At 40.9% G+C, this 24,663-nt stretch overlaps 1 protein-coding gene across 1 annotated transcript in view; it reads left to right on the forward strand.

Moving 5' to 3' along the window:
• The first annotated feature begins 1,943 nt into the window (after positions 1-1,943).
• Positions 1,944-24,663, forward strand: part of nfatc3a (nuclear factor of activated T cells 3a) — a 58,622-nt gene continuing 35,902 nt past the window's right edge. The window contains exons 1-3 of the mRNA XM_034232190.1: positions 1,944-2,034; positions 16,423-17,605; positions 24,293-24,455. Of these exons, the coding sequence (XP_034088081.1) occupies positions 1,944-2,034; positions 16,423-17,605; positions 24,293-24,455 (1,437 nt within the window). The remainder of the gene's footprint in view (positions 2,035-16,422; positions 17,606-24,292; positions 24,456-24,663) is intronic.

Consider the following 24,663-nt stretch of genomic DNA (forward strand, 5'->3'; position numbering starts at 1 on the left):
TTGGTGACAATGTGTTCCTGTTCTCAACTAACTGCACCTTTGGCAATCATTTTAGTATAGCGTCCTGATGAAACACTCACTCAGTCTCACCCAGTGAAATAATCTCTGTTAGCAATGAAACTAGAAAATAACATTTTAAAGAAACTTCCCTCATGCTTCTATGATCAAGGATAAAGCGGCAAATAACTAGTGTTTAAATCACGTGCTCTTGAAATACTAAAAGCTTTTTTTCTCTCATATTGCACGTAGCTTGATGTACAATCTATAACTCAAATAGACAAGCCTAAATTGGTTGTTTGGAAATAAATGTGAACCCGTGCTGACAGGCTCAAGGGATGTAAAGGCAGAAAGTGCATCGTGTCATTATACTTACCAACCCTGGCTTGTTGGAACCACACAAAGAGGCAGGGTTCAGGGCCAATCGGATGTAAGCTAATGGCGGAAGAGAATGGAGGGCCAATTAAATGATCAAAGTAAGACTTAGTTGTTGCAAGGTCAAAAGGTTTGCTAAATGCAATTTAAACGTACACTTTGTTGTGCAAAAACAGCTCATACCTAGTGATAAGACATAATAAGAGATGTTAGATATTTATTTAGGTAACATTATTACAAATATTCTTTGTTTTCTTGCATGCCTGCATCAAAATCAAAGGTGTTATTTGTACACAATATTGCAAGAAATACTCATGACCTCATTGTTTTATACTCTTAGTTGTTTCTGGAGTAATTAATAGCTAAGTGTTTCCCTTTTATTATTGTTAGGATTGTATCAGTCTTTATATATTACGTGGAAAGATGCACTTTAGAAAGGGATCGAATGTATTTTATGTGTATTATTTTGAATCCAATGAACTATATATATAGCATATAACACACACTATGTTTTATGCCTTCAACTTTAAAAGTCTTTGATTTAATGTTTTGACCAGAGGTGGAGTGGAATAAGTACTCAGATCTTGTACTTAAGTAAAAGTACAAGTACAAGAGTGTAGGAATACTCTGTTACATATTAGTATTTTTCAGAATAACATATATGTTCTGATTATAATTATTGATGTAATAACGTGTTATCAAAGCTGGGAAAGGTGCAGCTATGAATGTATTTGTATACTGCAGGGTAGCTTGTTAATTTTAGTCCAGGTGTAACTAAAGTCTTATTTAAGTGTTGATTCTATTTTACATCATTAATCGAAATCTGCAAAGTAACTAAAGGTATTACATCAATATAATGAGTGAAAGTGCATGATTTATCTCTGAATTGTACGTCAAAATTGTACTTGAGTAAATCCTACTTAGTTACTTTACACCTTTGGTTTTAACTGAAATTAGGAGATTGTGTGAAATGCGTGTGTGTGTGTGTGTGTGTGTGTGTGTGTGTGTGTGTGTGGGTGTGTGTGTGTGTGTGTGTGTGTGTGTGTGTGTGTGTGTGTGTGTGTGTGTTGCGCGGCGGACCCTGTGTTGTGTTGTGTCTGCTGACGTCACCACTGGAACAGCCTTGTCACGCGGGGTTAGTAAAAGTTGGAATAGGAGCTCCGGAGAGAGAGAATCAGACAGGAGGAGAGATAGAGAGAAATAAATAAAGAGGAGACGGATAATTAACCAGACAATTAATCGGCTTTTATATCAGGGAAAGCGCTTCTTCTTTGTTGTAGATTAGCTCGGCACACAGAGAGAAACAGTGAGGGAAGAAGAGACAGAGCGGACAGACGACTTTCTCTGAAGTTACGAGGAAGAGCAGCAGCCACCGACCTGTATTTTGGATTTGTCTAACTAAGGGGGGGAACACGGCTTCGTGCATGGCCATAACCGCTTATAACTTAAACAAAAGTTGAAGTTCGGAGTCGTGACAGTCGGTAAATGTGGTGACATTTTTTAGGAGAGCATACGTTGCTCCATCAGTCGACGGTCGAGTGGCGGGGTAAAAACCCGAGCTGTCAAACCAGATGACGACTGCTAACTGCCCCGGGAATGAGGAGCTGGACTTCAGGCTGATCTTCGGGGAGGACGGGCAGCAGCAGCCGCTGGGGCCTGCAGGTCAGTGTGGTCCCTTTGGGGTTATAATGTTACTGCATGCATTGGAAGTACACTAAGACACTGTACTGTAACATTAACATAAGTTACTCACCTAAGCTGCTGCTGGTTTAAATTAAACCAACAGTATTTGACTGTAATATCAAAACTGCAAGCCATATGAAAGAGGAACCTAACCTTATAAGTGTTGTAATACTCTTATATTAAAAAAATATTTCTGTCATGGTCGCCTAGCTAATGTCCACAACGCCAGCTGTCATTAGCTTGACGTGCTAGCAAGTTAGCCCCAGTGCAGCCATTGTCATGGCTAATTAAACTGTGTATCCAGGTAAAAACAACACCATTTCATTGTGCACCTTATAACTTTTCTTCTGTATACGTGGAGGCTGTGTATCTCAGGCGGGACTGCAACAGTTAGGTTGATGTTGTGCAAGTGAAGCAGAAGGAGGGACCAGTTTGAATGTCACAGACACATTTCTGCAAAGCTGCACATGTTAATGTTGTCATAACTTTTAAGCACTTGTTTTTCACAAAATAAGTCAAAAGTAGGACAGTTGCTGTTGTGCTGTTTAAATTACCAATATAGGCTTTGCAGTATATGTGTTATTAGAGGCAAGTGGTTAATACATCTCTTTATTTAATTTAGCAATATTTAATAGTTATTAGTTATTATTGATGTTTTTAATGTTAAGACACATTTGATGCCACAAGTGGCCTTATATCTGAGTGTGAAAAGTTTTCAATTATTACTGAAACTACATTGACCCTTGACTTTTTGAAACCATTTTCTCATGGAAATGATGGGTTACCCACTGTGACTGCTGAATTAAGCATTGTTTGATATGTCATGATGTTCTGGACATAAACAAAATATATGCAAAACCATCAGATAATTGTTATGGTGCTTTTCACCTTTAGAAGAAACATTTACTCTACCCAACGTGAACAATTAGTCATAAAGGCTATTGGACCTGTTGTTACCTGTTACAACAAAGCAATATAAAGAAGTTAAAAATAGACTTTCTCCTGGTGGAACAGTGATTCTAGGTGCGCACCATGCTGAATGAGATGCCGTGGGTTTGAATCTAGATGATAATCTTTCCCGCATGAAACTGCCCTCTACTGTATTTCCCCCAGGCTGAAGTATCCTACAATATGACACATTTGTCTATCAAAAAGTTAATGGCTATCTTGAAAATTATTGTCAGAGTAGAAACAAAGAGTAGGAAAGGATTGAGCAATGCCAGGCTTTGTTAGTTAAGTAGAATGACAAACAATCATAATAGTAGTACATGCAAACAAAGTTAGATCACAAACTTGATAGTAAATAGGAAAGCTATGAAGTCAATGAATGTCTTTCTAGGACATATATATAATTAAATTAAATGTGAATAATAGTGCACAAGTCATTACAATTTGTTTCCCAGTTAATTTATTGACGCAGTAATAGAATGGTTCTGTCTGATTTCAAATGTCATTTCACTTTCTCTCAGTGAATTCAAGCTGCAGTAAAGAAGTACGACAAGCAGGTTTGCAAATAATTATGTCATCCTGTCGAACAGCAAGAACGTGTCAGGGTACCTGGGTTTGAAGAAAAAGTTTTAAATTCATTTCTTTCAGTTACAGGCTGCTTTTAGTTTATATGACTTTACATTAGCAGTGTTGTTGAACTTCACAATAGTCATATCCAATTCATTAATAAATGAAATTGCATTTTAGTCCTGACAAAAGCACGTGTGTCAGGACTAAAATCACAATGACCTTCAGTTTATTGACTATATTTAACACGTGGATACATTGACTCATTTTGCATATGCCTAAGTGTGTGTTTTTATTTCAGCTGCTCGAGGCAGTTCCTGTTTAATGCCAATATCTAGCAAAATGCGAGTGTGTATAGTTGTTAAGTGTTATGATTGACAGGAGCAGATTTCATCCTTTTCATAATGTATGCTTGTTTCTTTATTGTCTGCAAACACTTGAGAAAACTGTTCTCATAAAACAGGGATTTGCAGAAGTCTGCACCCAGCATCACAATTGCAGACAAAACATTCTTGGTTGAAACTAGACTCCGGCGGTTTTGCAGTGAAATTCAATATTTTGGATTTTCCATTGTTTTAGTCGTCTAGTAGTAACACTCTTTTGATAGTAAAGGATTGAGTCTTTTAGATAGTATGTATTGTACAGAAGCTGAGTGATATAAGAAGATAATAAAGTGGATTTCAACCCACACATTTATTGATTAATGCTGTGTTATTCTTCCATGCTAAATGGATCTTCTTCATCTGTTTCTGTCTTTGGGCATTAACCATTGGAACATGTGAACGCTGTCCTTTTCATGGGGAAAGTAATGACTTCATGACGTGTTGGCTTATGCAGATTTAAACACACTTTTCCTTCGATTAAGAGAAGATTGATTTGGAGATGGGACGAAGGGAAAAACTTGCAGTTGGAATAATTTCGGAATAAAAGCACCACTGTGCAAGTGGGGGCGCATGTCCAAATGAATAACTGAAGTGTAATGCAGGATCACACAGCCAGAGTCACAGGGAGCTGCACACTCCTCAGTTGTTCTTCCACTGTGCAGGCAGGGATCAAGTCAGGGCTTGTTTTTGTTACAACCTGAAGAACTTCTACTGTCTGTGAATATCTGACAATATCGACTCCACTTAGCACCGTATTGTTATTGCGGCTTGAACTCGTTGAACGTTGTGAAAAAAAGAAAGATATCTCCCCAAATAAAAACGGACCAGTGCCACATTTAATTTGGCTGACTGTTGGCTTTCTGCTCACTTTCTCTTTTAGCAGAATTGTGAGATTTCTCGTTGTCTTTCAGCATTTTGACTTGTAGTGAATGTGATTAGAAATCTGTGTAATATCGTGGTTCAGAAAAACGCCCTTCCTATGTCTGTCTTTTTTGTTCTGCTTTTCTTTGTCTGTTTGTTATGGGTGTTTGCCACTTTCTTGCTCTCTCTGAGTGTTTTCTTGTTGCTCAGGAAACCTCTTTGATTTGAAGTATTGCTGTTAAATACAGAGGAATCAGCCACTTGACAGAAAGGGGTTTCCCGAGATGATATACAGTGCCTGCTGAATAGAAGTTCTTCTGTGAATCAGCAGAACTAGAAAGAGTCATTCATAACATTTACTGAAAAAGTTGTGAAAAAAGGATAATAGCTATAGAATCAACACCAGCATTAAAACTAAAATATATAATTAAAAGTCTCTTCTAGCTATATTTTTTCTCAGTTAGGGGATGACCTAATCCAATATTAATTTTGGTTTAACTTAAAAAGACGTGTTGGTATTATTTGCATTCATTGGGTGTAGTCTTGTTTCAGGAGATGGTTTCAAATCGCCAACAAAAAAGTTCAATATATACAATTCTACCGTAGCAATATGGCTTAGTGCATAAACAGTGGACAAAGAGTAATACAAAGATTCTGTACTGCAATGTCAGAGATAATGCAACATTTTAGAAATAATCATATTGTTTAATATGTTAATGGTGAAAAGCTCACCATTGTGTGGTTGGCTGAGTCAATAATACCGAAAGTTATTTTCCACTTTTTAACTGGTGTATGGTCCGCTTGAAAATAGTTCATGTTTTACCTAGACTCGAAAGACTCATTGGCCGAACAATTGTCTTTTTTAAACTTTGAGATAACGTGGTTAGCTTTTACACCGAGTTATTTTGACCCCTCTGTCGTTTCCTAATCATAGTCAAGACATTGGAAAATGCATAGTTTTATTATTTGTGCTTGAATTATGCTATTTCCCCTTACTCTGCTTTATGAGCGGGGTTTTAACCAATTGACTTTTTGAAACTAATGCAACAACAGGTAGTTACTGTAGCTCATAGACAGATATTCAAAAACCTAAAAAAAACATTTCAACCCTTTCAAGAAAGTCTATTAGAAATAGTTAAAAAAGTTATCCCTCTACTCTGAACTTCTTCTTCACAATAAACTCCATGTATGATATAAAATGTATGATATTAAATGAAAAGAAGAAGTGTGCATTTTAACGTTTTTATTAATAGCAACTCCCCATTGCCTGTTCTCTTGTTTCGTAGTTTTACAGCAGATTTATCTTGAGATGGTTGATCACCAGCTTAGTGTTTTTTTTCTTTTTCTAATTTGTCAATTTAGGCTGTTGAAAACCAACACGCGTAGGCGGCCTCCTGTAGATTTACATAGGCAGGGGAAACCACGTGTCAAGAAGTATCTCAATCATGTGTTGAGTAGCTTTATGCAAAAACGTCTCTCAATCCCAGACGTTGTAGCTCATAGTTATCATTGTGAATCCAAGACACGGAAAAGAGTCAGTGAGAGACGCTTTGCCGCTACAGACAGGCCTCACACCTGCTTTCAACTAAGGTTAAGCTTGGTTGAACATAATAATTATAGAACATATTTCCCCTTTCACTTATTTTGAATCTAATTTCGTAATACAAACACTCCATCTCACTCACAACATGTATTTGGGCTTATCGCTTAAAGTACCACTTGATCCATTGGTGATAGAGTGGTGATAAAATGAGTTGTAGAAACAAGGTATTGGTGAGTTAGGGTTATGCAGGTCCAAGCAGTGGCCTCAATGGGCTTTTGAGGTGGTATGAGTCAGGGGGGGGGTGCACAAGTGCCCTTTATGGGTGGCATGGTAGTCGATCCATAGCGGAGGTGTCTGGCTTTCTGCCCAGACATGCCATGTGGGGTTCAGATGGCAAGGGGTAATAAAAGGAGAGGGGGGCACATTGCTCTCTCACTTGGCGAAGATGAACAGCATTTTTGTTTACCTACTGACTCTTGTTATCTTGAATGTTCTTTTCTTACTTTTGTATATACTCCATATATATTGGCTTCTTATCTCAAACCCAAAGACGTTGTTGTGGTTTGTCAATTGCCACCATACCAGGCGGTACGTTGTAGACCAGCCGCCACCAGGAAGACTGAGGCTTCTTTCCTTTCTCACGTCTTTTTCTCAGGATGTGAAAAAGACCACCAGTGACATCAGAGAGGTTGATCTAGGCTAATGAAATCTCCAGATGCCAGCAGTCACCACAACCACTTACTGACTAGTTGGGTTTGATTTTGTTCCGCATGCTGTGGCATTTATTGTACCTGAAGGATTGTCTTTGCAACCTTTTTAGCTTCAGGAATCAAACTGAGGGCAGCCATTGGAGAAAGCTTTTTGCCCTTGTGTATGTTGTTGTCATTGCTCCGCTTCTCTGAACCAAGAGCACGATCCTCGCAGTCCTTGTCGTGGGAAAGACTGAAATTACATCGCTCTCATGGTGGACTATTTTGAGCTCCCAGAGAGAGTGGCAGCGGGCAGGCGGCAGGTTCTAGTGACTCGTTTGTACTTAGTGCCGGAGAACCCCTCTAGTCCCAGCACGTCTGCAGCCTTCAACTTTTTTACTGCTCAAGCACTTTGCGATCTTAACGAGGAGAGGAGTGGAAGAATGCTGTGCGCTACATCGCCAGGTGAGTGTGCCGGCACTCCCACTCTCTAGCCAGGTGTGTGTGTGTGTGTGTGTGCGCGTGTTGGTCTGGACTTTACATTGAGGGGTGGGAGCCACCACTCAGACAAGCAGCTGTCATCAAAGTACAGGCTGTACTGAAGTGCTGAAAGATGACAAATAAATACGTTTTTATTTATTTATACACGTATGGCCAATTTTATTTTCGTATGGTCTCACTTTTTTGGTAAAATATGCCCAAATGTAGATGTTGTTGATATAGTTGTATGTTGTATGTACTGCACTTGATTCCCACTTGGCTAATATGCAATTATAAGGTGTCTTTTTTGCACATTTGATTAGGAGGATTGTTTATATTACACATGTAGGACATGGATACTTTTTAATATGCATTAGTTGAGTTATTTTAGACAACCACAGGAGATAATATACCTATATATATATATATATATATATAAAATCAAAAAGTAAATAAAAGAAGAGAGGAAAACACACAAACAGAGCTAAGACGGTGGAGAGTTAGAATGTCCATAGACTTTGTAAATATGATAGTTTCATATTGAAGGCTTTATGTGACAGAAAAAGAGGGTTTATGGAACTACAGGTTCTAATACTTCTATGAAAATGTAAAAGGCAGAGAGGTGAAAGGTCAGACAGTCATGCATTAGGTCCACATGTGGGGCTGGATCTCCATGTGGGTGCCCCATGACCCTACTGAACTGGAGGGGTCCCAGCACCCAGTGTGATGAATGAGACGTTTGTTTCCCGGGGCGAGGCATGAGTAAGTATGTGAGGCATCTGTCTAGTTTAAATTTAGTGTAACTGAAGCTACCGCTGGCTGCGCTGTATCAACATGTCAGAGGCTGCATTACACCAGAGAGAAAGCTGTTGAACTTCTGCATCTGGCTTCTTTTTCTCATATTTTCTTTGGTCTCTTTTACTATGAGGCTTGCTACGCAGGGATTACGCTGTTTTGAATCCCATTTGATTTTAGGCTGACCCTCAATGCCTTATTTCAGTCAGGCTAATGTGTGGTCACCTCTACATCAGGCACTTACCCTAACCCTAACCCTAGGTGTGAAATGATCATTCTAAAATAAGTGTGCAGAAATAACGTGAGGATGCGCTCCAAAATGGTATGGTCTCTTCTATGCTTTATGATATATATTTTTCATAATCTTGTTGACCAACAACCAAACCAAAAAGATAACCTTTTTGGCGGATGTATGTATTTAAATATAGTGACTTCAGTAGTTACATTTTTTAAAACTTGTAATGCACCGGTTTGATTTTCACTGCATAATGAGACCACATGGGTCACGGTTGGAATGTGGACCATGTGGACTTTGACAGCTGGGTGTAAAGGCCACACTAATTGTGGATAGAGGTTTTAAAATATGAACTACTGATCACATAATGCACATGCTTAAAAGTTTAAAACATGAATCGGGGCCTCAAGATATTCTAGTCCTCTTGGAAACCTGAATGAACTTGTAGGGCTTTGAAAAACACAAAAATGAAGTGTTTACCTACTTTAGGCAAAGTTATTTTCTGGATTTCAATTCCATTTAAGCTTTTGGAGTGGGAATTGCTGCTTTCCTGTTTTTTCCTTGATTATTTCCTGTTGATCACAAGCACGATAAAGAGCAACAGCACTGTGGTGAGACTCTCAGAAACTCAGCAGATGGACCCTTTACTTGAGGACACTGCCTTTCTTTTCACCACCTCACCATATCCTCATCATCCATGTGGTTCTGCCGGTACGCTTTAATTAATCTGCGTGAAGGTGGGTCAAGACCAGGAGGTTGTGTCATCACTGTTGACATGTGGAGATAAGGAAAGTGTACAGAGCTACATATAAAACAATCCGTCCTATGTATATATACTTAGTTCTAAAACAAGCATTACTGTGTTGATGCTTGGATATTCCAGGAACATAGTATATACAGTATAAAGTATAATAATCTCTATGATTTGTTATGGACTCGGTTGGAGGATATTGGTTGACACACTTGTTGCAATTTATCAGTGGTGTGTATATATACTGTAGACTCACTACTAAGACCTGTAGTTAGTAAATGTCATCTCTTCTCTGCTCATGTCTCTCGTTTTGTATTTCTCTCTCAGACACACACACACTGTCCTCCTCGCTTTTTCTCACACATAATACAGGCCCACAAAAGCTTTCCCTGCATGTCCCTCTCCCTCTTGCTTTGCTCTCTCTCTCTCTCTCTCCTCTCTCTCTCTCTCTCTCTCTCTCTCTCTCTCTCTCTCTCTCTCTCTCTCTATCTCTCTCTCTCTCTCTCTCTCTCTCTCTCTCTCATCTCTCTCTCTATCTCTCTCTCTCTCTCTCTCTCTCTCTCCCGGGCAGACTTTTTCAGGCACATGCACAGTCAGCCCTGACAGATTGTTTAAATGTCAAGCTGCTAGCGGTAGCCTCTGATGTTATCTGCTCTGGGTTATTGCAGGCCATCAAGCAGCTTGTGTTCGCCTTGGAGGACAATATCCTAATGCACTCTCCTGCTCCCACTGACAACCAATACATACATAAACCGAGTGACACACTGTTTGTTTACATGCACACAAGAAAACAGGTTAGTGGAAGAGGCAAAGTTAAGCGGGGGAGTAACAGCATTTTATTTTGATGCACTGTGAAAACCTTGTGGTTACTCAAAAACCTGAGTTAACATGCAAATGACATCAAGAAGTAAAAGTGGAGTAAAGTCTCTTAAATGCATGTAAACACACTTGGGTGTCAAAGATGAGGCTTTATACCAGACAAGATACATCAGTGAATGCATATGCAATAGCAAATATTGAATGAATAGTGGTATATAATTATTTCGACAATTTGGTTTCCTTTTCTGTTGGATTTAATACTTATACTGTGGATTTTGGACATTTATCAACCTCATGAAAACCTTTGATGGAATCAGGGATGGGGTTTGGTTGTGGTCATAGCTGTCGAATGAGTATGGTGTAAACCTCCTGAGGCTAAATGTAATTTCTGTGGTCATTCAGCTGTACGCCCTGAAAAAACATTTTGTTACAGACATATCTTACATTATGTGGCGTTTGTCTGAAGTGCTGGATATCTGTTTTTTCCTTGTCTAATGATTTCAAATAAATGTCATCTCAAGGCATTTGTTTTGATCAAATTGTAATTTAAATGTTGTTTGATATCTTTTTAAAATCCAGTTTTTTTACCTATTAGGGTTCAATTATACGTTTATAGTTTGCAATTATAGCCCTGCAATTTCAATGCAACCTATTATTTGATTACAATGGAAGAATAACCCTTTCCTAAAGCCTAGATCTCTTTATAGTACCAAATAATGTACTCTTAAGGCAATTAGTGATGTGTTTGAAAGGGATCTTCGTGTGTTGGTGGGTATTTAGTTCAGGTGGTTATTTGGCACTCTATGTTTATCCCATAATGTTACCTCGGCATGAGATTGTTAATTAGGAGCTTAATTTAGCTGCCGGCATATGTTAACATTGGCTAAGTCTGCCGTTGTTAAGCCTCTGCTGGCTAGGGAGTCGTGTAACCCTAACATACAGTAGCATTACAGAACAATATGTCAGAATAATACCTACCTCAGAATGTTACCTTATTTGTGATTTGTGCCTCATAACTGATACAAGGAGTCTGTCTCGTTCTGCCCTCTTGCTCACTCTCACTGAATGTTATATGTGCACAGACCAAACCACGGACACATTCAGGGATCACCAGGAGGTTTGGCACACACCCATTCAGCAAGCTTAAGCTACCCAGGTGTAGGCCAACCCTTACTATATACGTGTGCATGTGCGTCACAGGCTCCGTGTTTAGAAACGTAGCCAACGAGCAAGTTATAGGAAAACCCAGGGGGTAGAAAATAGATTAGCTTGGACTCTGCTGCGAATCTCTACAACTATCTACATCAACAAAGTATCATGCCAAATATTACAATTCGAGTTGTTTTTAAGGTTATAATGTAATTATTACTTTATGTATTAATCAAGGTATACACTATTTATCAATGCCATGATAAAACTTGTGTTTTCTATTTTCATTAAGTGACAGCTGGGCACTGATTACATTCCTTGCCCTGCTGTTGCTTTGCATAAAAATAAGAGCAATGTGCTCCATGCAGTGACGCAAACAGAATTTGGACCGATGTGGACTGATACTTTTAGACCTCTGAAATGTAAACAAATACATGTTTCATGAGCATCCAGCACTGAGATGTTGTTTTACAGACCACAGAAATAAAAATAAAATGTACTTCCTTTAAAATGTGTTCATTTTGACTTTTATCTGGGGATATACCATATATCCCATGAGGCTTATATGACCTTATAGGCACACTTCTGCTCTGGTCTGTTGGTCAGCAGCTCTGGAGGAGGGCTGAAAGAGGACACTGGGCCCAACACAAAGACTTTGTACAGGGGATGTAAGCAGAGCCTGCTCTAATCAACCTGCTTGCCCACCACAAAGGGAACCCTGGCTAAGGTTACCCTTTAGCTCCAGCACCACATGGTGTTTGGGCTAGTGGGTAACCGAAGACAGCATATATACACACAAACACTCTCATATACCTATACAGTAAGTGCAAAAAAGACACAGGAAGGCACAAAAGTACAACCACAGGCACACAGGAAAATACACACAGTCATAAACCACCCACACTTTGTTACCCACGTGCACACACATAAAGAGATTCTGGGTGAACTAGCAGGAACCTGCCTCAGCAATGAACTTGTCATCTTCTCTGAAAGAGAATAATCCTTCCTTCCCTCCCTCCGTAGTACACTGGGCTTTCTCAGAATGTGGGCCTGTGTGTCACTGCCCATCACAGGACCCTGACACACTTTGTGGACAGTGAGAGTAGAGAAGGAAAAAACAAAGTCTCTGTGGATTAAACGAGAATCCCCAGGCAGTGACGGTCAGCCTGTTGGGCTTTGTGTCAAGGAGCCAAAGTGGATGGCACCATCAACAGTGGGTCAGGCCGCTCCCTGTGGTTACCCTGAGAACACAACAGTCTTTGTGGTGTGTTGCACGTATCCACAAAGATGCTTCACTAAAACATCTCCCAGTGAGGAGAGCTATTATTATCTTCGGTACAGCAAAGCCTCTTACAGATCGTTCTTTAACCGGATTGGCTGTCTGATGTATGGATACGCTTTCAGGGGCTTTGCAACCAAGGCCATTGATACAAAAACAGTTCCATTGCTATCTCCTCTGCTCTCGTCTCCTCACACCTCCCCTCCTCCCCTGTCCTCTTATCTCCTCTCCACTTCTCTCCTCTCCTCTCTGACCTGATTTCCTAAGGTGACTGTTGTTTGGCTCTGACTCAGGGGTTTCCCACCACCCAACCCTTTCCCCACACTTGAGGGTTTTAGGTTGCATGCTAATGTTATATCAGGGCAAGGAGGGGGCTGTGGGCCAGGTAACAGGGTCGTCCCCTGTCCGACCCGCACTTTGCAACTCTGCTAATAACCTCTTCACAATGTATGAAGTATAAAGAAATCCAAGGGTAGAAAAGTTGATGGCTTTTTGTGGCTATCCCACCTTTAGTCCTGTTTGTCATATTTTAATTTCACTGTTATGCAGGAGGCAACTTTAGGACATGGTAACAACGTGAGACCGTGTGGTCAATATGTTATAAGATGTACTGATTGCATTTCATTTATATATTTCCCTGTACATGATGCTGATGCTGTATACTAAAGGACATATTGCTACTGACAGACATTGCAGCAAAAGTGCACCTTTTCACAGTTGATACCACAGGTTGTTTATCGCAATGAATTCATTGTCAGAAATGCAAAAGACAAGTTTATTAAAACAGTGCCAGATTTACAACATACAAACACAAGGCACATTTATCTGTGACTTTCATTCAATTGGCGCTTGCTAATTGTGTGTACTTAGCACCTGATTAACTAAGGCAGCAGCTCATTGCTGAGTCAGCACCTAAGACTGCCCTGCAATGAATTATAATGATCTGAATTCAATGTTTTTCTTGGTTTGATTCCACAGAGCTTAAACAACCTTGTCAAGTTTTGTTTTGAGCTAAGAAGCTACACAGAAAAGCAAACTGAAGAACAATTCAGAAGCAGATGAAAATGTATTTCCTGCATTCAACATTTTGTATTAATGTTAAATCCTTCTAGGTGAATATGTCTCTCTAAAGTAGTCTAGGATAAGGCTTCTTAAAAGGAACACTTAATGCAACGTGTATGGGTTAATACCAGTCCTTTGGCCAATTCATAGCTATGTTTTTAATCCAGATTTTTATATTGGATTGATTTGAATTACAAATGTAGCTTTTATTAGTAGTTAGAAGAAGACGAAGCATCACTCATGAGATGGATTTGCTTTGTCATGATTATGACAGACGGGGAATATTTTGCAACCAAGAAAGTCATGTCACTATGAAGTAATAGTTGGCTTTGTCTTTCTGTGTGCATGGTATACTGCCGTTTAATTGGTAGAAAAGGCAGCTTGCTGTGGTATGCCTCCCTCTGTTATGGTGTGTGTTTCTGTCTTTAGTGGTGCCCTCTGTCTCTTTCTTCTTTCCTGTTCTCTTCATGTGATTTCCTAAGTCCGGCTGCCATCGTTTTTTTCCTTTTCCTCCCAGCCTCATTCTGTTCCTCTCGACGTTGTCCTTCTCTTCCCCCGTCAGTCAGATGCTGTCGTCAGAGGGTCCACTGCTGGGTCTTGTGACTGGCAGGCAGGGCCAGTGCGAAGCCGAGCGGCTATAAATAAAGAGCTGGCTGCTTTTGGATAGAGAGGACAGGAGGGCAGGAAGGAAAAAGCTTTTTAAAGCCACTTTTAATATCTGATTAAAAAAAACATTACGGTTTATTATTTAAAAACAGAGGACACAAATATGCTAACGCCAATTTACTCAATATGAAGTTATGGCCTTTTTCAATGTGCTTGACAGTTAAACAAATATTTTAGTTTTTGAGTGTAAAAATATATTTTATTATCATACATTTGAGGAATATGGGGAAGTGATTTCACAACCTTATCATGGTTGCTTTAGCTAAGCTAGGTGTGTAAAGAATTGTCATTGGCTTTTTATTTATTAGAGTTCATATTTCTTGTGAAGCAGAGCTTGTATTTATTTATTGTATTAAAGGTGGGGTAGGTAAGTTTCAGAAACCGGCTCGAGTGCACTAAAATTTGAAAATACACAGCCGAAAAGAATCCGCCCCTTCCTTCAGACTTCCTTACAGAGCACCTCCTCCAACACACATGACCGCGCACATGACGTCAGCAGACTGGTGAAAGTGGCCGCCTGTTGCTGGCGAGTCATTGAAGTACTGCTGCAATGCACGCCCAATGACGGCACGCCCAATGAGGGCACGAGATACATTTGTGCGTGCACGAGATGGAAGGCTGACAGACAGGGCGGCACTTTTTTGTAAAAAAGCACTTTTTTGTACTTTTTACAGTACTACGGCTTCCACAGATGACATTTTTTTATGGATGTTTTGTCAAAGCACTTAAGATATTCATTGCTATCGAGATGTTAAGAGCATTCTATGGAATGTATCAAAAAGTGTATCTCGAGCCGGTTTCTGAAACTTACCTACCCCACCTTTAATAGCTCAAAAGTCCTAAAAAGGACATATTTCGTGAAGTTTGATGTTGGTTAGGTGAGTAGTGCTCTGCAAAAGTAAACAATAATTGTAAAATGTATGTTCTCTGCTCTTCATGATACATAAAGCTTAATGGTCACAAGTTAATATCTGCATGATGAGATCATCTCAAATCTCCACTTCTATATAAGAACATAAACATTATGAATTCCTGTTGTCTTTGTAAATGTCTGTGAGTGTGAAACACTGGAAGGGGGGTGTAACTGCCCCATTGGGAGCAGCAGAGCATATCCAGTGGAAGTTTATCAATAACCTCTAACAGAGTAGTGCCAATGCGGACAGTGGGTTCTTGTCTATTTGTTTGTGTGTGGGTATCTGTGTGTGTGTGTGTGTGTGTGTGTGTGTACTCACAGCCTGTGTTGGATGACCTTTGATATAAATAGCCTGCCGGCGCTAGCTGTGATGACAGCCGACAGCACGCACCGTTGTGTGAATTTGTTTCCTGAGTAGTGCTGTTCATCGGTTATCCCTCTTGGAACAATGCCTGTATGACTGCCTGCTACCCAGCAACACTCCGGACTCCAATTTCCTGAATCTGGTCTCAATCGCAATCACAAACTCAGGTGGCAAACGCAATATTATTGGTCTGTGATCAAATCATTTGGTGCAATTTTGGCAACCAGAGAATCGAGCAAAGTCCTGGTCAAGGTCAACCCATGACTAGTAGGAGAAGCAAAGTATCACCAGGTTGAAATATATACATGATCAATCCTCTTATCACTTTTAAATCAAAGTTGAATAGGCCTGTATGAGAGTATACCACTCTGGCCGCATTATCGTTGTTTTATTTTGGATCTGGCGAGCCACCAGAAGCTCTACTTTTGACCGAAATGACTCCATTATTTGTTTTACACTGTCCATTCCTCTCTGCTGTACTTCTGACTGTGATTAGGATTGATTAAAGGTCGGGCTGGATGTGAATGATGTTTCAGCTATGCCCAATAGTGCTTTTGTCTGCTTAAACACCACCTTGACTCCGCCACTTAAGACCTAGGTATCACAAATGATCTCAATAATGTGGCTTTAGGAGCTGTGACACAACTAAGGTGTAGCATTTAAACTCTCACTATTTTAATCTATGTGTTATTAACATAAGCTTTTAAACTTCTTGATGAGAGTGATATCAACAGTTATTTGTTTTTTACCTATTCTTTCACACAGTAAAGTCAAACTAAGGAACTTGAGAAATAACAAAAGTAATACTTGAACCTTTCTCTAGATTGCTGTATCTAAATCTTCTCTTTCTGTCATTCTCCTAGACCTGGAGCCCGATGACAACACGTCGTTCTACATCCTGAATGTGGGCCAGCCCCAGTCTATGATCACCAACCACCAGTCTCTTGGCCTGCCTTGTCATAGCATGCAGTCCCACTCCCAGTTCATCAGCTCCTCCCCACGCCTTCACTCACACAGACAAGGATCGGATCCTCCGAGATATGAAGCCCCAGACTCCAAGTACGGCTCCTCCCCTCTGCTGCCCTCGGCTCCTGTGGAGGCTCCGAAGGCCTTCGAGTGCCCCAGCATCCAGATCACCTCCATCTCCCCCAGCTGCCAGCAGGAGATGGACGCCAATGAGCAGGATCTGAGGGCCAATGGGCCTGATGGGGACTATCATGTGGATAGGCCCCTGTCCAGAGACCACCTGTACCTGCCTCTGGACCACTCGTACCGGGACTCTTCGCTCAGCCCGAGTCCGTGCAGCAGCCTCTCCTCTCGGAGCTGGTTCTCTGACGCCTCCTCCTGTGAATCTTTCTCACACGTCTATGACGATGTTGACTCGGAGCTAAACGAAGCGGCGGCCCGCTTCACCCTCGGCTCCGCTCTGACTTCCCCGGGATGTATCTCCCCTCAAACCTGTGTGGGGGTTTTGGAGGAGCAGCCCAACTGGCAGCACCATCACCCCGCCTTCGTGCACCACTCCCACTCCATCAGCCTGTCACCCCGGACGTCCCCGTGCCACTCGCCACGCACCAGTGTCACCGATGAGAATTGGCTTAGCCCGCGTCCCACCTCTAGGCCCTCCTCACGTCCCACCTCACCCTGTGGGAAGAGGCGCCACTCCAGCGCTGACATCTGCTACCCCGCATCCTTGTCTCCTCATCACTCACCCTCACCCACACCAGGACCTTCACCCAGGGGCAGCGTGACGGAGGACACATGGATCGGCAGTCCTTCTTTAGGCATGTCTCCCTTCCAGTGCTGTCCATCAGAGGCAGACATCCCGTCCAAGACCAGGAAGACGTCACAGGACAGAACAGCAATGCAGACTGGGACAGGGGAGATGGGGCTAGATGACCAAGGAAATATGTCTCCTAATCTAGACTCTCCTTCTGACGATGGTCTCCACAGTCTGAAGAAGGACGGGCCCGGGGAACAGTTCCTCTCAGTGCCCTCTCACTTCTCATGGAATAAACCCAAACCTGGTCATACGCCCATATTCAGGTAAACTTTCTGATTTTTGAGAATATTAGGAGACAAACTGTAGGATTTCACTAAAAACCATCTTGTCTCAATGTAGCTCCAACAATCACTTAAGTAAAGGATGCATGCAGATGTAAAGTGGGAGAGGAAGTGACAAAACATTTGAACTTTTCAAATGTCAGTGAGGACTTTCTCAACCTTTTGAAATAACTTTCTGTTGCAATCGTTTTTTTTCTTTTCTGTTTCCTGTTTGTATTTGTTAAGAGTTGTGCCGACATGTATAGGGGGGCATAATGGATTCTTGATGGATTAACATCCTCAAACTAAGCAGTGTTTTTGACTTATAGTAAAACAACAAAAGGCAATGTGGCATTAACTGCATCTTGGTCAGTATTTTGTTAATCATTGAGGCAATCACTGCTGGGCAAGACATCTTTATGTGTCGTCAATCTTAAAATCCATCAGTAGGTCAACTAAACAATAGACCTCAGTGATGATTTTATTTGTGTAGAGTGTTGCGAGGAGTCATAAATATTGGAAAGTTTTATTGCGATGCTGTCAATGAGTATCTAATAGCACGTTGGATGAATAATAAGCCTTTGATAGAGCAGATACATGTTCAATAGCAAGGGAACTTTGAGCTTTGAGCAGTATCACCAGTATTCATCTGACTTAGTTACATCATAGAGTAATACAAGTTGATTAGTTTGTGGCAGGGAACATGGGGACACACAGCACCAACCACTCCAAACAGGCACACAAACACACAGGCAACATATCCACATTAAAGAGTGATGGGTGATTTAAGAAACTCATGGAGTATTTTTGGAGAGGAGTCGGCTGTCTGTTCTTCAATGTGTGCAGCAGATGAAGACTTGGCCTTGTTTGTGTGCACTGGCCCCTAGCACTGTAAATCAGCACAGGGCACATATGGCAAGGGGGCCACACACACACACACACACACACACACACACACACACACACACACACACACACACACACACACACACACACACACACACAACACACACACACACACACACACACACACACACCACACACACACACACACACACACACGCACACACACACAGACATAACACTCTCCAGACAATAACAGGGTAACAGAGACGGCTCTATGACGAGTCACCATTTCATATTTGCATCTTTGCCCTTGTTAGTGAAATGTCCTTAGGCCACAGATCAGGGATAGAGCAGCAACAGAATCATGTCTACATCGCTGTATCATGAGCAAAACAGAAGCTCCTGTTTTTCTTAACAAGCTGTTAATTCCAATAATGACCAAAAAGTATTCCTACATACATTACCGAACCATTAGGGGCTGCCCAATTATTTAAGACGTTATCAAACTCGCAGTATAGACCTATGCAATATCTAAATTGCAGTAAACTCAATATTGGGTAAGTGCACATTTGTTTTCAAACATTACCCTAAATTAAAGTATATGTTGGTGCTGCAGAGAAGTCCTGGCTTATAAATGGGATTCTTCAGACTTTAAAAAAATGCAGCTCTAGAACAATTGCCAAACCTGCCTGAAGTAGTTGCTCACATTGACATAAAAAAAGGGATAGTCTTTTAACAAAATGTAAACATGTATAGTCAGACGGTGTTAGATCAGTGAGTTGAGTAGGTCTGTGTTTTGCTTGTCACCTGCAGCTCCTTTCAAGCTTTTAAACAAACACCATAATTAACCAGGTCAGGCCAGGTCAGAGAAGGTATGAAAGTATGACAGAATACTGCCCTGGCCTATTTTGGAGTTGCCTTTGTGTATGCACATGTGTGTTACTAGATTGTTGACCAGATGGCTCAGGTGGAATGGGCTGGCTTGGGTTAGGGGTGGGTGGAGTTGTGTTCAGGCACTTCAGTGTTCAGTCTTCTCACGCCTTACTCCCTGAGATCTCTGCAATGAAATATTAACGGCACTCTTATGACTTGGCTCCCAAAAGATTTATTTAAAAGTCCCATGTCATGCTTTTCTGGTTATTACCCGTCCCCTTGTGTTATGTAGCTTTTTCTGCATGTAAACGGTCTGCAGAGTCACAAACCCTCAAAGTACACCCTGTAGCGAGTACAACTCTAACACAGAAAAGACCTGTCTATGCTGCCCCAGAACGCCTCGTTGTTTACTTCTTGGGTATAGTGACGTATTTCGGGTATAGTGACGCAACGAGCCGTTACGTTTGGACCAATCCGCGGACTCCCTCACACACACACACACACTCGGCGGGACGTTGCGAGGCTCGCTGCTGCGAGGAGCGGGACACTGAGCTGGCTCACTGGTGTGGGGTCTGCGAGACAGCGAGACACTGCGGAACTCAGCCTGGGCACAAACTGCGGGTGTGTGTGTGTGTGTGTTTCGCGCTGGGTTTCGCTGTGTCTCGCTGTCTCGCAGACGGCCACTGGGCTCACAGGGAGGGGGGGGGTGGCCAGGAGCTCCAACAAGCCGTTTAGGACAGAGAGTGAATACACAGACTATACAGAGATGCTGTATGAGAAACCAATGTGAGTTTGGAAAATTGCACAGTATACATTTATTCTAGTAGACCTCAACAATGGAATTATGATCAATAGAAATGGCCATGACATGGGACCTTTAAAGAAAACGACGGTTTTACTCAGTGGCAAATACAGTATGTGCATCTCCAGTCAGTAAGATAGAATTTAGTAGCAGGAAAATAACAATGACCACTGCATCACTGGATAAGTAAATGAAATACAAGTATCAGAGGAACTGATGGTATTATTGAGGTTGGATGTATGCTTAATGGTATACCATACGGCAACAAAAGAAATGCACTAAATGCTCAATAAATAATTGTAATAGGCTTTCATTCTAAAGCTGCAGGACAACAATATAAACAGGGCTTCCATTGTTATGTACAATCCATGTTTACAATGCATTGAAATATGTAACTAGGTGTCATTTCACGACTTAAAATATGACTGGTTGGTGCAACATGTAGGCTACAGGATTCGTTGGATGCACAGGCTGATGGTGGGACAATGGAGAAGAAATGTAGAGAAGGGTATTTGGGTTGTGGGACAGTGATCAGAGTGGGAGCCCCTACAGCATGGCTCAGACATTTGAGAAAGGTTATGCTGTGTCAGGACATAGGCCACCGCTTCTGCTCTGCTCCGACACAAAGCTCATATTTCCTCTGTCCTCCTCTACTCCTGTTACCGGAGCAGCCATGCTAACCCACACTTCGTTGGTGGTTATGTCATAGTAACCGGGAGAAAAACAGAATTAGGATGCCTTTATACACTGTTTTAGATCTTAGATAGAGCAGCTGGCATGTGATCACAGCTATTTGTTGACTATTGACACAACAGGCTAAACATTTTACCATCACGGTTACTCAGAGCAGATAATCATACTGTCATAACTTTGTTTTGAAGCAGGATATGACTTTTATATAACTGTTTGTGATATACATTATGTGCCTAAAGTCTATAGTCACTGAGTTTCTTAAACTTGACAGTTACAAGTACAACTTAAAGTCGCTTTAGGTGACCTTTCAATATCACCATGTCATAGGAAAATGTGTGTGCATAGATTTGAAACCAAAAATATCAGACACATGACTTTTCATCCCATAAATGCAGTGTTTCCTTTGAAATTGGTGCCAGTCTGCAAGGCAGTGAAGTGAAATGGCTCCACTGAAAGCCCTACTCAGATGTCTTTCATTCAGTCTGATCAGATTGGTCTGAACGTAGCCAGCACTTGACAGGCGTTTGGAAAGGGAAGAATTACGGGAGTCAGCCATGCTGGCTAAAACTTTACAAACTTTCCCTTGAGAATTATTTGTACTGTCAAAGATCTATCATGCCGTTTAGACTTGGATGTTTGCATGCTAGGAGCTTCTACCGTTTATGACGATGGAGCCAAGTAAAAGCAAAAGCCACTGTGCCACAAAGAGCCTACAGTGGCCCACACTGTGCTAGAAATCAGTGTGTAGCATAGGCTGCTTCTTGGCCCATGACACAGCGTATACTACAGCTGGACTTGATTTACTGACTCAGCCCTAACATACACAGCTATAGACATAAAGACACACATGCATGGATTCGGTGAGAGTACAAACGCACACACACACACACTCACACACAGGTGTGTAATTTACGTCTATACTGCCACGCTAGTAAACAAGGACACTCTGTAACTGCTAGCAGACAAAACACCTGGATGACACACATATAGCATGTTCTGCCCTATAGTAGGCCTCTAGTGCCATGAATCATTAATTGTGTACACATTGTCAAGATGTCTCAAAGGTTTGCGTTATGACAGTTACTATAATTCAAGTACATTGTCCGGTTAAACATATTTAAACGTTCAGTAAAGGTTTTACAGAGTAGAATAAAGAGGTATTCTCAAATTAGCAAACGCCTAAAAAATGTGTCAAACATAAGGAGATGAAACCATTTAGGTACAGTAAGACAGCATTAACCTGTGGATGAACCATCTTCTGAATATGTTTTGGTAACATTTTATTATTGTACTGGAACATAATTAATCAATTATAATCAGCATATTGGATACAAGAACATTTGGAAAAGGTTACAACTTGGGTTGATGCTAATGGTTCATGCCAGTATTTACTAAATGTTTTCAGGGATAATCTGATCTAATGCACTCGGATGGACAGACGCAGTTTCTCAGTGGAGAAGGCCATTGGGTTTTTTTATTTCTGAGTGCAGCTGTTCAAATATGATTGTGGACTACACAGTAAACAACTAAAAACAGACTAGACATGGAGGAAAAACACACAATGCCAGCCCCTGTGGTGCACTGCACATTAAATACACACACACTAGGGCTGCTCGATTATGGCAAAAATCATAATCTCGATTATTTGGGTCAATAATTGTAATTATGATTATTAAATGCGGTTATTCATTGACTTTTAAAACATCCATTTATTGGAGAAAAAAAAATGTGAACAGTATGTTTTTAACAGTTGATTACCCTGAACTTTAAGTTTAATTCAACTGAAAAAAAAAATTATAATTTTTTTTAAAAGTTTTATTTAGATTACGTTGTTTTCGTAATCATTGCAAGCCATAATCGTAATCGCGATTAAAATACGATTAATTGAGCAGCCCTAACACACACACACACACATACATACACACACACACACACACACACACACACACACACACACACACACACACTCACACGCACACGCACACGCACACACACGCACACACACACACACTGTAGGAGTTTTGAGGTTTTTACAACCCCACTCGGCTCCGCGTGTCGTTTTGACGAGTCCTGCTTAAAATCATAACATGAAGGAAATCAGAGAACACCCGGATACCAGTTTAAACAATAATCTGTTTTAATTATAAAAGGTAATAATGCAATGCAATATAATACATTACAATACAATATAATACAATACAATTATATTGTAATGTAATGTAATGCTAAATTATGCATCGTCATATAGGGCAGGATAGAATCTTGGTGCAACTGAGGTTGAAACAGTTAATGATTGGCCTTCAAGGAGACTGCATTGGTGAAAAAAAAATGTGAACAGTATGTTTTTAACAGTTGATTACCCTGAACTTTAAGTTTAATTCAACTGAAAAAAAAAAATTATAATTTTTTAAAAAAGTTTTATTTCGATTACGTTGTTTTCGTAATCATTGCAAGCCATAATCGTAATCGCGATTAAAATACGATTAATTGAGCAGCCCTAACACACACACACACACACACACACACACACACACACACACACACACACACACACACACACACACACACACACACAGTAATGTAGTCACTGTCACTGACACACACTCTCATCCTGACCCACACAGAAGACTCACAAAGAAAAACCCCCCGCAGTAAATGATTCAACCTTAGAGTCTTAACCTGACCTATTACCAGTGCTGTGTTTAAGGACAGGATTAATGTATGTGAGCTCTCCAGTGATTCACCGTCTGCTGGGGCTGAGCATGTTATTCACACATTTCACACCTATTATGCTGTCTCAGGCCACGAAGGGGGAAAACCACATTTGAACCTTTTCAGATTGCTGTAACAGCCGCAAAGTTGAAAGAGAGGTTGTCTGGCTTGACTCTTCACTTTAATGTCACATAAATGACTAAAACAGATTTTGAAATGAGGCAAACCTTTTCTGTTAAGGCATATTTCTTCATCATTGATTACATGTCATGCTCTCAGCTTTAAGCTTCGGGGCAGTTTTTTTAAAGCAAATACTACAACCAAATTTGTTTTAAAGAAGAGACACACGGACTGAGAGCCAATGTCCTGTATCTTTGCCATGAACACGCCCCTTTAGGAGACTAACGCCAGGTCTGAATATATTACCTCCAATGGGAGAAGTGAACGTTAACCTGGGAGTCACCAAGTATATTTTGGACCCATTTTTCACAAGTCATATATATTTCAAACAATCTGAAACAAAAATTACGGACGGACAAATCTGGAGAAAAAGACTGAGACCAATTTCTCATATTTGTCTATAACGCTTACATGAACTAACTTTCACAAACACCCTATTTATCTTTGAAGAGCATCTTTTTAAACAACCAATCACATCTTCACTTTTTACTTTTAATACATCTTTTACAAAAGGCTTGTATGTATCGGTTCAAAGGTCTAATCTACTCTCCCTCTTTGTGTTTGCTTTGGTTTTCTCTCCTCAGGACCTCCTCACTGCCTCCTCTGGACTGGCCGCTGCCGAGCCAGTTTGGCCAGTATGAATTGAAGATAGAAGTGCAACCCAAAGCCCACCACCGAGCGCACTACGAGACCGAGGGCAGCCGAGGAGCCGTCAAAGCTTCTTCCGGTGGCCACCCGATTGCCAAGGTAACATATTTGGACATTTTCCCACATGTTTGGTGCTCTTCCCGCTGCCCAGCGAAAACCCCAATCATTTTGTAATTTAACTCTGAAGCTGTAGACCATTACATAAATGTTAACAGGATTAACTGTGAAAACATTGCTCATAGCAGAAAATGACCAATCTCTTTTAGCAGAAACATTACTTTTGGTTTTGTGCTCTATTAAACAAATC

Source organism: Gymnodraco acuticeps, unplaced genomic scaffold (genome assembly GCF_902827175.1).
Source record: "Gymnodraco acuticeps unplaced genomic scaffold, fGymAcu1.1, whole genome shotgun sequence".
NCBI classification, from domain to species: domain Eukaryota; kingdom Metazoa; phylum Chordata; class Actinopteri; order Perciformes; family Bathydraconidae; genus Gymnodraco; species Gymnodraco acuticeps.